The following is a 14,708-nucleotide window of genomic DNA, read 5'->3' as shown; positions in this document are numbered from 1 at the left end:
TTTCAAGAGAATCTTATCCTGAAATGTTTTAATTTTGGAATGGTTTGCTGCAAAATACTGACCTGTAACTGTGTGAATGCATCCTATATATTTTTTTTTCCAGTTACCTTGTTGGAGATGAACTCTGGGTTGTAATGGAGTATTTGGCTGGGGGTTCCTTGACAGATGTGGTTACAGAAACGTGCATGGATGAAGGACAAATTGCTGCTGTCTGCAGGGAGGTAAGAAATACTGTGCTGAGAAAATATAATAGTTGATATCTTTATGATAAAGTAAATCTTCCCTTTTTAAATAATAATTCCACGACTTACTAAAGTAGTATTCTGCTGAAACTGTTTCTGTTCCAGTGTGCTATCACTGTCAAGGCATTGCAATTAATCTGGTCAATTTATAATCATAGTTTCTCACAGTTGTACTGTCAACTGTCCAGTTGGGAATCCAGAAAAAGAAACTCCTGGGACATTATTTTACCAAGAGTACAAACTTTACTGAATAAATCCACATTAGCACAGAAGAAGCAAAACCGGCTCTGGGCTTCCCACACAAAAGCACGCATAGTTCATTCCCCCTTTCCCCACGGGCTACCCCACGCTCCATTACACCTACCAATCACTTCTGTTCATTTTGTTTTGAGAACCCGCTGACCACTGCTGTGGCCTTTTGCTATGGGTGTCCTTGAGGAGGGGAGTTATGTCTCACTGGAATCAATGATGCTTGGATGCCCCACCCTTACATTCCAATCAACCCACCCCCTTCTTTTGTCAAGGTTTGAGCAAAGTGGAATATAGGTGAAAGTTTTAATCAGTCTTGACGTGCAAGTTTTAATCAGTCTTGACATGCATTTTTTTTGATATGTGATTGTATCCAGTCTAGATACTCATTAAGACTACTTTATGGCAAGGAAACTATGTAATTAATGAATACATGGCTTTCTCCCTTTTATTTATGTTTTCAAGCCCATGTTGACTTCTAGCAACTGCTTGGACTTATGATTGGATAAAATTGAGGAATTGTGTGGTGGTTGACCAGAATTTTGAAAGTACCGTATTTTTCAGAATATAAGACGCACTGGAGTATAAGACGCACCTATCTTTTTTGGTTGTTTTTTTTAAAAAAGTTTTTTTTTTTTGACAAATACACATACAAACATACAATGTATTTTCTTTGAACAGAGTATTTGGCTGGTTCACAAATTTAAACAGTGTTTAGTCATTTCAATTAAATTTACAATTTCTATATTTTCTTTTTGCCATATTTATTCCTCATCTATTTTTTTTAAAAAACCAATATTACCCTTCATCCTCATCTCTAATCTTAATCAAATTCAATTTTTCCCTTTGTATTCTATATTATACCCCTTCCCATTGTCATCTATTTTTATATCCATCCTCACATTGGTTAATTATGTAATATTACAATTGTTTAATACAAATTCAACATTTTAATATAAATCAATTAGTTATATAACTATCTTTTTTGTATATTAATCAATATGAACATGAATATTCCAATTATTTCCATGCAATCCAATTTCTTACAAATCAATTAATTATATTTACCAATAATAATAAACCAAATAATTTCCCTCTCTTATGTTACTCATTTTCACATCTTAAATTCTCCCAATAACCCACATAGTTTTGCCCATATAATCCTCCAAATCACAACTTAATCATTTCTACTTTCATCACAATATATAATTAAAAATATTTCAATCATTACAATTTCCCTAATTAAATTTAAAAATGTTCTAGCTATTATCCAAGCTACAACTTAATCCTTTTTACTTTCATCACCATATACCATTAAAGGTATTTCAATTGTTACAGTTTACTTATTCATATTTCTAAAAAAAATAAAAAAATAAAAACTTATCATTGTCTAGATTTCAAAAATACAAAGACAAATATTCCAATTATTATTCATTTCATTTTTACAATCATGATTTCCCATTTATTTCTTACTACTATTCATATTTCAATTCTAAATATGTATAACATTTTTCTCTTTCATTTCTTTTTCTCCCTTTCCATTTTTATTTTTGCCTTTTTCTTTCTCCTTTTTTTCTTTTGTGTTTAAAATTTTGAACTCTTCTCTTTTGCCCTAAATTTCCCATTGTTTGCACCCACCTTTTTTGGTGAGGAAAAAGAAGAAAAAGAAATCTCCTTCTGTCTCTGCCTAATTTTGCCTCATTGTAGCAAACAGCAAACAGCCTGCTTTATTTTCAGTTTCATTTTCAGCATAGCTTGATTAGCACGAGGGAAAAAAAAATCTGCTCCAGCACTCTTTGCAGCAAGCAGAAGAGCCCTGCGCAAAACAGCTGAGAGCAAATCAGAGTCGGGAGGCTGATCTAATCAACTTGTGCTGAAGCTGAAAGCAGCTGTTTTTTCTTGCTGTTTGCTTGCAAGGAGGTAACTGCTGCGAGGCACAGGCCAAAGGGTGGGGGCCAGTGGGTGGGCAGGGCTACATTGGGTGTATTTTTTTTTTCATTTTTCATTTTATTAAATTTGTATACCGCCCTACTCCCGAAGGACTCAGGGCGGTGAACAGCCATAAAATAAAACATATAAATACAAAATTTAAAATAGAGATAAAACAAATTAAATAAATTTGGCTGAACCATTTTAAAACCCCAATTTAAAACCAAATTTAAAATTCCCATTTAAAAAGAGGAAAAGTTTAGGTCAGGCCAGCTTGATGGAATAGGAATGTCTTAAGCGTGCGGCGGAAGGTACGCAGATCCGGAATCCTCCGTATCTTGGGGGGGAGCTCGTTCCAGATTGTAGGTGTATAAGACGCACCTAAATTTTCACCCCCTTTTAAAGGGGAAAAAGGTGCGTCTTATACTCCGAAAAATACGGTAACTTTCCATCTGGTAGGAAAAAGAAAGTTAATGGTCCTAATATACTAAGAAGTATATTCTTAGGAAGAAGCTGTTCACTCTTCCTTGTAATCCACAAATCACCATTATTTTGAAAATAGTGGCCCTTCCTGCCTCTCCTGTGTCAGAAGATTGCTCTTTATTTCTACATTTCTCTCTTTAAAATATGTTCTTGTGTTACTATTGCTGTTGTTAGTGCCTGCAAGCATTAGACTTCTTACATTCAAACCAAGTGATCCATAGAGACATCAAGAGTGACAACATACTTCTTGGGATGGACGGATCTGTGAAACTCAGTAAGTACCCTCTCTGCTTGTTGTCCTATCTGTCCTACCTTGACAGCTATTGCTTTCTCTGAGAAGAAGGTAAAAATCTCCTTCCACAAATAATTTTTTCTTCTAAGATTAAATTACAGCATGAAACAGAAATTTGGTTGGATTTGTTTCGTCATCTTTGTAGGAATATCATCAATCGCTTAAGAGATTGTCTATCACTGTGTATATTGTGACTCTATGTAATGAGCAAAAGGAAAAATCTTGAGGAAGAAGAGGAAGAGTTTCAATTGTCAGATGAAAGAAATTGGAGTCTGGGACAGAGTAGTAACCTGAGAAAGTGTCTCAGACAAGATCCTCATTAGTTCTCGTGAAGATAAAGAGAGAGAGAGGCTGGAAGCACTCAGGCTTGAAAGGCTCGTTCATTATAACCATATAATAAAAATATTTTTAGTGTTCATGGTCTGGTCTACCTTGAAGGGCTGACATGAGTCTTGCAAGTTTGAATATGCTTCCTCCCTCCCCTGTGGTGGAACCACTGACTGAAGTAGAGGAGGCCCTAGTAGAGAAGGTCAAAAGAAGCTAAGAGTCAATTCAGAGGAGGAAACATTTGAAGTCAAACCCTTAGGTCTAGATCTGCCATTCCCATGGGAATTCAGAGAGTTTGGCAAGATTCTTGTAAATGGCCGAACAATGAAGAAACCTATTTGACCCATTCTCAGAGCTGTTCTGGTTGCTTGTGCCTGATACACACTTTATCTTCAAGAGAACTAAGGGTGATTGTATCTGAGATGCTTTTTCAAATTATGTTTCTGTTCTGGACTCAGAGCTTGTGGCTCTTTTTCCTCTCCTCAAGGTTATTCCTTCTGCCCATTATAGCCTGGCACTCTGAATTATGGGGTGGCATTTCCTGCTTTCAGTCATCTGGATATTATTACTATAGATTTGAAGACCTGATGATTCACTCAATCATTTGGATTTCATTGAGTAGCTTGATTTAATATTGCTTGATGTTTGCTGTTGTATCCCTTATTTAGTTTAATCATTGTTTTGCACTATTTTATCCATCAATGATTACACTAGATCATATAGCTATAAAAGAATTAATTAAGGCCTGTTGGCACTGATTTCCAAGGCTTAATGGATCAATAAACATGGCAGAAATGAACAGTTGGAATACTGGAATCAACCCAAGAAATTTAAGACAACAAAGGGTGCAGTTAAACTCCATTATAAAGGCTGGGCAATATGTAAAATGATACATACATGAGTGTATCTGTATCGATAGGGATTAGTGCCAAAAGGATACTTATTTATTTTACTAAATGTAATACAGCCACACTTACAATACTTTCAGTTGTTCATTTATGAAGCATTAAAAAATAAAACAACCATGCATACTTAAAGGAATTAAATGGATAAGAAATTATAAAATCAAAGACTTTGGTACCGTCAGCTCTTCTAGGCATCAGGCAACACCTTAAGGCAGGGTTGGGCAATTAATTTTCCCAAGGGGCCATATGAGAAATGGACTTTTGTGGAGGGCTGAACCAATAGGCTGAAGGTGCTTTTTCCAAAAGCCAGCTGGATTTTCTTGGTTTATTTTCTTTAAAAACATTTTGTTCTCATTCCAAGAAGCTTTTTCAAAGCAAATAAACCAAGGAAGTCCAGTTGCCTTTTGAAAAAAGCATTTTGGGGACAATAATGACCTGGATGATTGAAAATCTCCATAGACAATAAGATGAGCTGTTCTGTTCAATTGCAGAAATGGTATAAAGTCTCCTGCTTGAGCAGAGGGTTGGACTAGAAGACCTCCAAGGTCCCTTCTAACTCGGTTATTTTATGTTCTATTATCAGTATGGTTTCTACAGTAATAATTTTTATTTTCTGTTACCTGCAGCTGATTTTGGCTTCTGTGCTCAGATAACTCCTGAACAGAGCAAGCGGAGTACAATGGTGGGGACACCTTACTGGATGGCTCCTGAAGTGGTCACAAGGAAAGCATATGGCCCCAAAGTGGACATTTGGTCTTTAGGAATCATGGCAATAGAAATGGTAGAAGGAGAACCTCCGTATCTCAATGAGAATCCTCTCAGGGTAAGATCAACATTCTACACTGTTATGTTTGAGTCCTTCCAAAGCTTGAGTGTGTAGTGGAATTCACTGGAGTGTACATTTGGATGGAGACCAGTCCACCACAGCCAACTCATGGACTAAGTAGGACAGACATTTCTAGCTGTCTATCCTAGAAAAGGCAGTGGGGAAAAAAAATTCTCCTGCAGCTTTTCCCTACTGTAGAAGGGTACTGAGATAACAGCCCATGCATTCCTTCTTCAGGGTTATAGTAAATACCAGCTTAGCTCAGAAAGAGAGAAGTTGGTGAGAAAGTAACTCAGGATTGTCCCACCTTGATTCTCTTGGCTACAAAGGGCGCAGGGAGAGAGAACTCTGTTAGACTTTCAAAATTGATGTCAACTCTTTCAGATAAGCCATGTCATGAAATTGCCTCTACAAGACCACTGGAACTCTCCTTTATTGTTGCAGAAGATAGAAGTCCTTTGATCAATTGATCAAAACAGAGATATTTTGGTCAAAACTCTGACAAAACAACCCCTTCCCCCTTTTGAAGCTCTGCACAGAAAAACTTGGTTTGCTCTGATAAGTAAAGCTCACCCGTTTGAGCCCTTCTCAAAATTACACTGACTGTACAGGTAGTCCTCAGCTTACAACCATTTGTTTAATACCCATTCAAAGTTACAACAGTGTTGAAAAAGGTGACTTATGACCAGTCCTTGCATTAAAAACCATTGCAGCATCCTCACAGTTCCATGATCAGAAGTTGGTGCTTGGCAACTGGTCTGTGTTTACAATAGTTGCAGCATCCCAGGGTCACGTGATCACCATTTGTGACCCGACCAGCTGGCTTCCAACAAACAAAGTCAATGGGTAAAGCCAGATTTGCTTAACAAGCACATAATTGACTTAACAGCTGCAGGGGTTCACTTAACAACGGTGCCAAAGAAGGTAATAAAATCAGGTGCAACTCACTCCTTGCTTAGCCACAGAAATTCTGGTCCCAATTGTGGCCGTAAGTCGCATTTTGCTTTTATGTGTTTATAAGAGAAGAATATTTATTTATTTATTTATTTATTAAATTTTTATACCGCCTCCTCTCCCGAAGAACTCGGGGCGGTGAACAGCCAAGATTAAAAAACATATAATATAAACATTAAAATACATTTTAAAAAATTAAATCCAAAATGGCTCCCCAATTTAAAACGTCTTACCCATAACCTATTATTAAAACAAATTTAAAATTTCCACATTTAAAAGGGGGAAGATTTAGGCCAAGCCGGCTTGATGAAATAGAAAAGTCTTAAGCGCACGGCGGAAGGTGCGCAGATCCGGGATCCTCCGTATCTCTGGGGGGAGCTCGTTCCAGATCGTAGGTGTCCCCACAGAGAAGGCTCTCCCCCTGGGGGGCCGACAGCCGACATTGTTTGGCCGACGGCACCTGGAGGAGCCCCTCTCTATGGGAGCATACTGGCCGGTGGGAGGCTATTGGTGGTAGCAGGCGGTCCCGTAAATAACCAGGTCTTAAGCCATGGAGCACTTTAAAGGTGATAACTAGAACCTTGAAGCGCACCCGGAAGACCACCGGGAGCCAGTGCAGCTCGCGCAGGAGAGGTGTTACATGGGAACTCCACGTCGCTCCCATAACCACCCGCGCGGCCACACTCTGCGCCAGTTGGAGCCTCCGAGTGCATCTCAAGGGGAGCCCCATGTAGAGAGCGTTGCAATAGTCCAGCCGAGAGGAATATGGGTGTGACGAGGCATATCTGACCATCTACCTAAATAACGGGATTGATTCAATTTGTTATTTTATCTCTCAGGCCTTATATTTGATAGCTACCAACGGGACACCAGAACTCCAGAATCCTGAAAGACTTTCCGTGGTTTTCCGGGACTTTTTGAACCGCTGCCTTGAGATGGATGTTGACAGGCGAGGGTCTGCGAAAGAACTCTTGCAGGTAAATGAAGGAAAAGCTTAATCTTTTGACGAAGTATAGCTCTTACGGAGATTCTCTCTGACAGGGCAGCCTGACAGGTTAAGCTGCTTATAAATTTTGCCCCTTTGTATGGTTACTCATATTTCATACATTAGGGCAGTGATGGTTAACCTTTTTGGTGCCGAGTGCCCAAAGCACACACGCACACGCATGAATGCACGTGCATGTGCCACCACCCCACAAAATGCAATGTGAGTGCCCCCCACGCATGCGCCCTGCGCATGCATGCACGTGCGCTGTGCATGCGCCCCCATTTTGGCTTCCAGGTTGGTGCAGGAGGCTTTTCAGCTCAAAATAGAGTGGAGATCAGAGAAGGCAGGAGGAAGCTAGGATTCAATGGGGGAGAAACTGGAGATCAGAGAAGGCAGGAGGAAGCTAGGATTCAATGGGGGAGAAACTGTGGAGATCAGAGAAGGTAGGAGGAAGCTAGGATTCAATGGGGGAGAAACTGTGGAGATCAGAGAAGGTAGGAGGAAGCTAGGATTCAATGGGGGAGAAACTTTGGAGATCAGAGAAGGCAGGAGGCAGCTAGGATTCAATGGGGGAGAAACTTTGGAGATCAGAGAAGGTAGGAGGAAGCTAGGATTCAATGGGGGAGAAACTGTGGAGATCAGAGAAGGTAGGAGGAAGCTAGGATTCAATGGGGGAGAAACTTTGGAGATCAGAGAAGGTAGGAGGAAGCTAGGATTCAATGGGGGAGAAACTGTGGAGATCAGAGAAGGTAGGAGGAAGCTAGGATTCAATGGGGGAGAAACTTTGGAGATCAGAGAAGGCAGGAGGAAGCTAAGATTCAATGGGGGAGAAACTTTGGAGATCAGAGAAGGCAGGAGGAAGCTAGGATTCAATGGGGGAGAAACTGTGGAGATCAGAGAAGGTAGGAGGAAGCTAGGATTCAATGGGGGAGAAACTTTGGAGATCAGAGAAGGCAGGAGGCAGCTAGGATTCAATGGGGGAGAAACTTTGGAGATCAGAGAAGGTAGGAGGAAGCTAGGATTCAATGGGGGAGAAACTGTGGAGATCAGAGAAGGTAGGAGGAAGCTAGGATTCGATGGGAGAGAAACTGGAGATCGGAGAAGGCAGAAGGAAGCTAGGATTTGATGGGGGAAAGGCAGGAGGAAGCTAGGATTCGATGGGGGAGAAACTTTGGAGATTGGAGAAGGCAGGAGGCAGCTAGAATTTGATGGGGGGAGAAACTGCAAAGATTGGAGAAGGCAGGAAGGTAGGAGAAAGCTAGGACGCGATCTGTACAGTTTCTCCCTCACCGAGTCCTAGCTGCCTCCTGGCTTCCCTGCCTTCTCTGATCTTTGCAGTTTCTCCCCCATCAAACCCTAGCTGCCTCCTACCTTTCACAATCTCCAAAGTTTCTCCCCCCATCGAATCCTAGCTTCCTGCTGCCTTCTCTGATTTCCAATCTGGGTTAGATTTGCTTCCTGCACAGCATCAGATGACCAGTTTCCTCCAAAATTACTCTTGAGAAGAAGCATAAAACTGAATGCGCCAAGAACCTGAATTCAGCAGGTTCTGACCAGTTCTGGAGAACCAGTAGCAGAAATTTTGAGTAGTTTGGAGAACCAGTAAATACCACCTCTGAGTGGCCCTGCCCCCATCTATCATCTGCCTCCTGAGTCCCAGCTGATCGGGAGGAAATGGGGCTTTTGCAGTAACCTTCCCCTGGAGTGGGGAGGGAGTGGAGATTTTACAGTATCCTTCCCCTGCCACACCCACCAAGCCATGCCCACACAACTGATAGTAAACATTTTTGAATCCCACCACTGGCTTAGATTCATTTTTCTTGGTTGGTTTCCCAACTGTTAGCAATACCAATAGATTTAGATACCACTTCATAGTGAGAAAGAGTCTTTGTTTGTTGGGAAGTGCACTAGCTTGTACAAAAACAGAGCTAGTAAATTGGCAGCCAAACTACTACAAATAGTCCTTGACTGGCAATAGTTTGTTTAGTGGCCATTCAAACTTACAACGGCACTTAAAAATGTGACTTACGATAGCGTTTCACAGTTATGACTTTGCAGCATCCCCATGGTCATGTGATCAAAATTCAGATGCTTGGCAATGGGTTCATGTTTCCGTTCTATTTCTTTCATTTATTGAGTTAATTGAGATGTATGTTTTGTTTTGGCGGGGGCTGCACCAAGGGAGCCTCATTCAATTTCATTGTACACATGTTGTGCATTGACAATAAAGGTTTGATTTGATTTGATTTGATTTGCTGTGTCCCAAGGCAGGGGTGAAATGTAAAATTTGTTACTACCAGTTCTGTGGGCGTGGCTTGGGGGGGTAATGTGACTGGGTAGGCGTGGCCAACTTTTTTTTTTTTTTTAACTTTTCAAAGCATTTTTTCTGCAAATGCAAAAAAATGCTTTGAAAAGCCTCTGCCGATCAGGAATACCGCTGGGATCGTCAGAGTCTTTTCAAAGCATTTTTTTAACCACCTCTTCCACTGAACTGGTTGCAGAAAAAAATGCTTTGAAAAGTTTCTCTGACGATCAGGCAACTCAGCTGGGATCGTCAGAGAGACTTTTAAAGCATTTTTTTCTGCAACCTCTTCCAGGGAAGAGGTGGTTAAAAAATGCTTTGAATATTTCAAAAGACATGTAATTAGGAACTCACTCTTAAAAATTTGGAATAAAATTAAGAAATATCACTATATAGGAGTACCATCCTGGATCTCCCCAGAAGAAACGTTAACACACCCAAATTTACTAGATTGGTCCAAAATTATTAGATATAGAGATATCGTTAATGAGGGGGGAACCCTAAAAGCAAAATACGAACTGGAACAGTATTTATGTAGGGAAATACAATGGTGGTCATACCTACAAATAAGATCAAAATATATGGAGGAAAAGAAAATGGATCAAATCAGAGTAGAATACACCGACCTTGATAAAATTTTGTTAAAGAATGAACAAAAACTAATTAGTAAAATATACAAATTTCTATTACGGTATAAAATGGAAGAGGAAACTGTGAAAGAAACAATGATCAAATGGACCCAAAATTTTAATTACCCGATAGAGTTGGAGAAGTGGGAAAAGATGTGGAAAACCAATATGAAATGAACAATCTCAACTGCATACAAGGAAAACCAGATGAAAATGTTTCACAGATGGCATCTCCCACCAGTGAGAATAGCAAAAATGTTCCCCAGCAATTCTCCGAAATGCTGGAAGTGTAATATCAGTTACGGAACATTCTATCATCAATGGTGGACATGCCCGGTGGCGAAAAAATTCTGGAAGAAAATTAAAAATTGGATTGAAGAAATAATCCAGAATTCAATAGAGGGAAAACCTGAACAGTTTCTATTAGGGATGTCAATAGAAAACTATACTAAAGAAACACAGTATCTCGTACTACATATATTGACAGCAGTGCGTATTATATATGCGCAATACTGGAAGGAAGAAGAATTACCACCAGATAAGGATATAATTAAAAAGATTTTAGAATGCACAGAACTGGATAAACTAACTAAAGAAATTCAGGGGAAAGAGGAAACCAAATATTATATAAAGTGTGGAATAATTGGTATGAATGGTTGAAAAATAAGAAAATAAATTAAGGGAATGAAAAAGGGAAAGAGAAAAATGTGATAGATCAATTAACAGATTAGTAGAAATGAAATAGTTAATATTATAATATCTGTAAATATTAATATATAGTAAGAAATGGATCACTGTTAAGTAGCTGAAAAAGAAACTAAGATTTTTGTATATGTTGTATGTCTATGTCTTTTTAACTTACGTTTATAATAAAAAACTTTATAAAAAAAAAAGAAAGAAAAGGCTCTGACGATCCCAGCTGAGCCGCTTGATCATCAGAGGCTTTTTTTTTTTTAAAGCATTTTTTAAAAGCATTTTTTCGGCAGAAGAAGTTGTAGAAAAAATGCTTTTAAAAGTAAAAAAAAAAAAAAGCCTCTGATGATCATGCTGCTCAGTTGGGCATGAGGGGTGGGGCAGGGATTTTTGCTACCGGTTCTCCGAACCACCCGCCGCCATCGCTACCGGATCGGGCGATCCGGTCCAAACCAGGAGCATTTCACCCCTGTCCCAAGGGCATGTGATCCACTTTTGCAACCCTCTGACAAGTGAAGTCTGTGGGGAAGCCAGATTCACTTAACAACTAGGTTACTAATTTATCAGTTGCAGTGATTCAGTTAACCACTGTGTCGAGAAAGGTCGTAAAATGGTACAAAACTCAGTTAACAAATGTCTCACTTAACAAGAGAAATTTTGGGCTCAATTGTGGTCGTAAGTCAAGGACTACCTGTATTCTGCATTAGCGTTGTAATCTTTTGGCTAATGTAACAATGCCATATACTACATAAATAAATAATTTACCTACTTGTCTCACTGTCACAGTTCGTAAATGGATACATTCTTTTCTTTTTCCTTCCAGCACCCGTTTTTAAAACTGGCCAAGCCGCTGTCCAGCCTGACCCCCTTGATTATTGCTGCAAAAGAAGCTATAAAGAACAGTAGCCGCTAGCCTCTCGAATAGCACAGGCCCGTTCTTTTTGTGGCAGGACTGAACACCAGACCAACAACTCTGTCACACCTTGGACTCTCTTGTGGCCAGACGGGCAGGCAATGAGCGACATTGTCATTGTTAACGGGGGGAAGGGAAGCAGGAATGACCTGTCCCACTGCCCTAGAGGAGACATCACTGATCACATCTCTTCTTTCCACTCTTGAGAATCCCTTAATTTATTTCTGAGGTGAATGGAAGCTTTTGGAGCAGGAGCTAGACTGGACGTTTCTTTTGCTCTGTGCGGTGCTTCCAGGGGACCACAGCACTGCATGACTCAACTCACTGGGACAGGAGTGGTGACCCCCCCTCCAAATAGTTCTCCTTTCTTTTTTGTTTGACTTTCTGCTTCAGCTTACCAAGAAGAATCCAAACTGTTCACTAGCTCCTGGTCAGCTGGCTTTGGTTCTAAGAAGAAGAGAATCACAAAGGAAGGCTTGCTTTATTTAACCCCCACCCCCCACCAAAAAAAAAAAAGGAAAAGAAAATCATAGTAACAGTGATGATGATGATGACAATAAACCCAGAAGTTGATCGATCACAGCATCTTCTTGTGGGGGGTTATCCTTTGGAATAGATGAGACAGAGAGCATTGCAGTCCTGAGAGCCTAAAAGAGAAAAATGTCGTTATGTTGATGATGTCACCTTGATGTCATGGTGATGATGTCACGATGCATATTGGTGCTTTTGTGTCGATGAGGTTTTTTTTTTTTCCTCCCCCAAATTAAAAAGAAAAGATGTTGAAGTAGAGAAAGGAACCATGTGAGCTGAACTTGGATGGAATGTCAGAACTGCTTTCATATCTGACAATAGGATCGATCCTGCAAAGGTGCCTATCCTCTTCTCCAGAATCCTGAGCACTTCTCCAGAGTAGCTCCTGAGGCTCATTTCTCCAGGGCTGCTCCATTCCACATTCTGGAGGGTCAGACCCACTCCCTATTTATTGTCTTAATTGCCCCATGCTTAAATTCAAATGCACTGGAAGAAATTTCCTTTCAAATTGGAGAACTTCTTAATATGAAACCTGATCAGTCATCCCACCCGGATGAAGAGCCTATCTTGCAGGAAAGAAAGTCTCCTAGGGCATCAGCCTGAATCCAGGTGAAAGCTAACTTCAAACTCTGCACTTATTTTGATATGTGGATTGAATTTCTCTTTTTCCCCCCATCACAATCTGAATTTTTAAAAAGGAAAAGAAATCAACTCTACAGTTGTAAATCTAAGTTTTCCAGTAAAACAGGATTTGGGAAGGGGATACGTGCTGAGGCATATGCCCAACTTTTGAGAGAACTGATGTGAGATGGGATTTACTGAGCTCCCTGCCCATGCTTAAGGAGCTCAGAAGAAGAAAGGTTTGAAGAGGAGCATTGCCAGAGAAACGGTTCAGTCACAGAGAGCATGAAAAATGCAGCAATACATAATCTGATGGGGTTATTTTACTTCCCCCAAGCCTGTTTGAACTGTGACCTAACCTACAAAGCATTGAATCTGGAATTTCTGAACTCCCTGTATTGCTGAAATCTAGCAATTACTGTGAATATCTGTTGATGAAGCAAATAGCTTTGATTAAACAAATTTGTGTTGATGTTTCTTCCAATCTGAGTAGGACATATCTGGTTCTTTTTTTCTCTTCCCTAAACATGAGCCATTAAAAAATAAGTTGATGTGGTTTGCCAGCTATCTTAACTACCCTATGTTTCTCTCCAAAGCATTGTAAGCATTTCTTGATCGTTTCTACACATCACTCTGTTTTCAAGTAGTAGAATAAGCTAGGTTACCTTTTTCTTGGTCAGTTGGCCATCCTAGTTATTGCTGTATTTGAGATGAAAATGTTGGTTGGTGTGTATTTCAGATATTAACAATGTTGAATTTGGCATGAAGATAGTGGGAGAGGGCAGAGCTCCCTAAAAAAGATGAGTGTCAAATGAAGGTGGTGAGAAGGAGGGTGTTGACTTTCAAAATAAGAGATCAGTGGACCCATTATGGAAGCAAGATCTATGATCTCTTGAAGTTCCAGTTGCACACTCACCACTACAGCACTCTCTGATTTAATGCAGTACAGCTGTCTATCAAATAGTTATTTTGAACATTGTCCTAGTTGATGGCAGGTCATCCTGTCTTGGTTTCTCCAAAGACCTTGGGACAGAAGTAACATATGCCTGATGTTAGCATTCTTTTCTTTTTGTGGATGTTATAGATAATAAGGAAAGAGCATAGAGGTTCATTTCTGTTTGAAAATTGTGGTGGGAATATCTAAAAGGGTTTTTATTTGATTCAGCTATCATAAAATCCAAGACAGCTTAAAGTCAAGAGGTCCTCAAGACTACCTGAACTTCAGATGACTGCATCTCTACAATTTCTCAGCAGTCTTATGAACCTGCTGTTCAGTTTGGTCCAGGGTTTCCCAAACTTAGCAAACTTAAGCTGTGTGTGGACTTCAACTTCCAAAATTCCTCAGCCAGCATGCTGGGACTTGAAGTCCACCCAACTTAAAATTGCCATGGTCTAGCCTATAGCCAATCCAATTGGGAGATGGTCAGAGTTCTCCCTAATATCAATTTACAAATTGTAAAAATACAGGTATGTTTTATTAGTTGGTTATCACTGAGGTCTGAAACTCACATCAAACTCAAATTCTCAACAGGCTCTGTAACTTCCCAGACAAAATCTTCTTTGTCTCCATCTACTTTTTTAAACAATTCCCTGACTTCTAGCTCCACCTTAACTTTCAGGATTCTTTCATGACCAATCCCTCTAATTCATCTATGATTGGTGTCCCTGATCTGATGGGAGGGAAGATAATTAGTAAGACCATATCTGGAATACTACGTCCAGTTTTGGTCACCACATTATAAAAAAGATGTTGAGACTTTGGAAACAGTGCAGAGAAGAGCAACAAAGATCATTAGGGGCCTGGAGACTCAAATTTATGAAGAA

At 39.9% G+C, this 14,708-nt stretch overlaps 1 protein-coding gene across 3 annotated transcripts in view; it reads left to right on the top strand.

The window, feature by feature from the left end:
- Positions 1-13,368, top strand: part of PAK3 (p21 (RAC1) activated kinase 3) — a 115,611-nt gene extending 102,243 nt beyond the window's left edge. For all 3 annotated transcript variants that reach the window (XM_087877560.1, XM_034435056.3, XM_087877561.1), the window contains 5 exons: positions 104-221; positions 3,078-3,177; positions 5,054-5,250; positions 7,047-7,184; positions 11,643-13,368. In XM_087877560.1, coding sequence (XP_087733686.1) covers positions 104-221; positions 3,078-3,177; positions 5,054-5,250; positions 7,047-7,184; positions 11,643-11,732 — 643 coding nt within the window. In that variant the 3' untranslated portion in view covers positions 11,733-13,368. The remainder of the gene's footprint in view (positions 1-103; positions 222-3,077; positions 3,178-5,053; positions 5,251-7,046; positions 7,185-11,642) is intronic.
- Positions 13,369-14,708: the final 1,340 nt, after the last annotated feature.

The sequence above is a fragment of the Pantherophis guttatus genome, chromosome 12, assembly GCF_059756535.1.
Source record: "Pantherophis guttatus breed Tessera chromosome 12, ASM5975653v1, whole genome shotgun sequence".
NCBI classification, from domain to species: domain Eukaryota; kingdom Metazoa; phylum Chordata; class Lepidosauria; order Squamata; family Colubridae; genus Pantherophis; species Pantherophis guttatus.
Note: the sequence above shows the minus strand (reverse complement) of the source record. Positions and strands in the feature narration are given on the sequence as shown.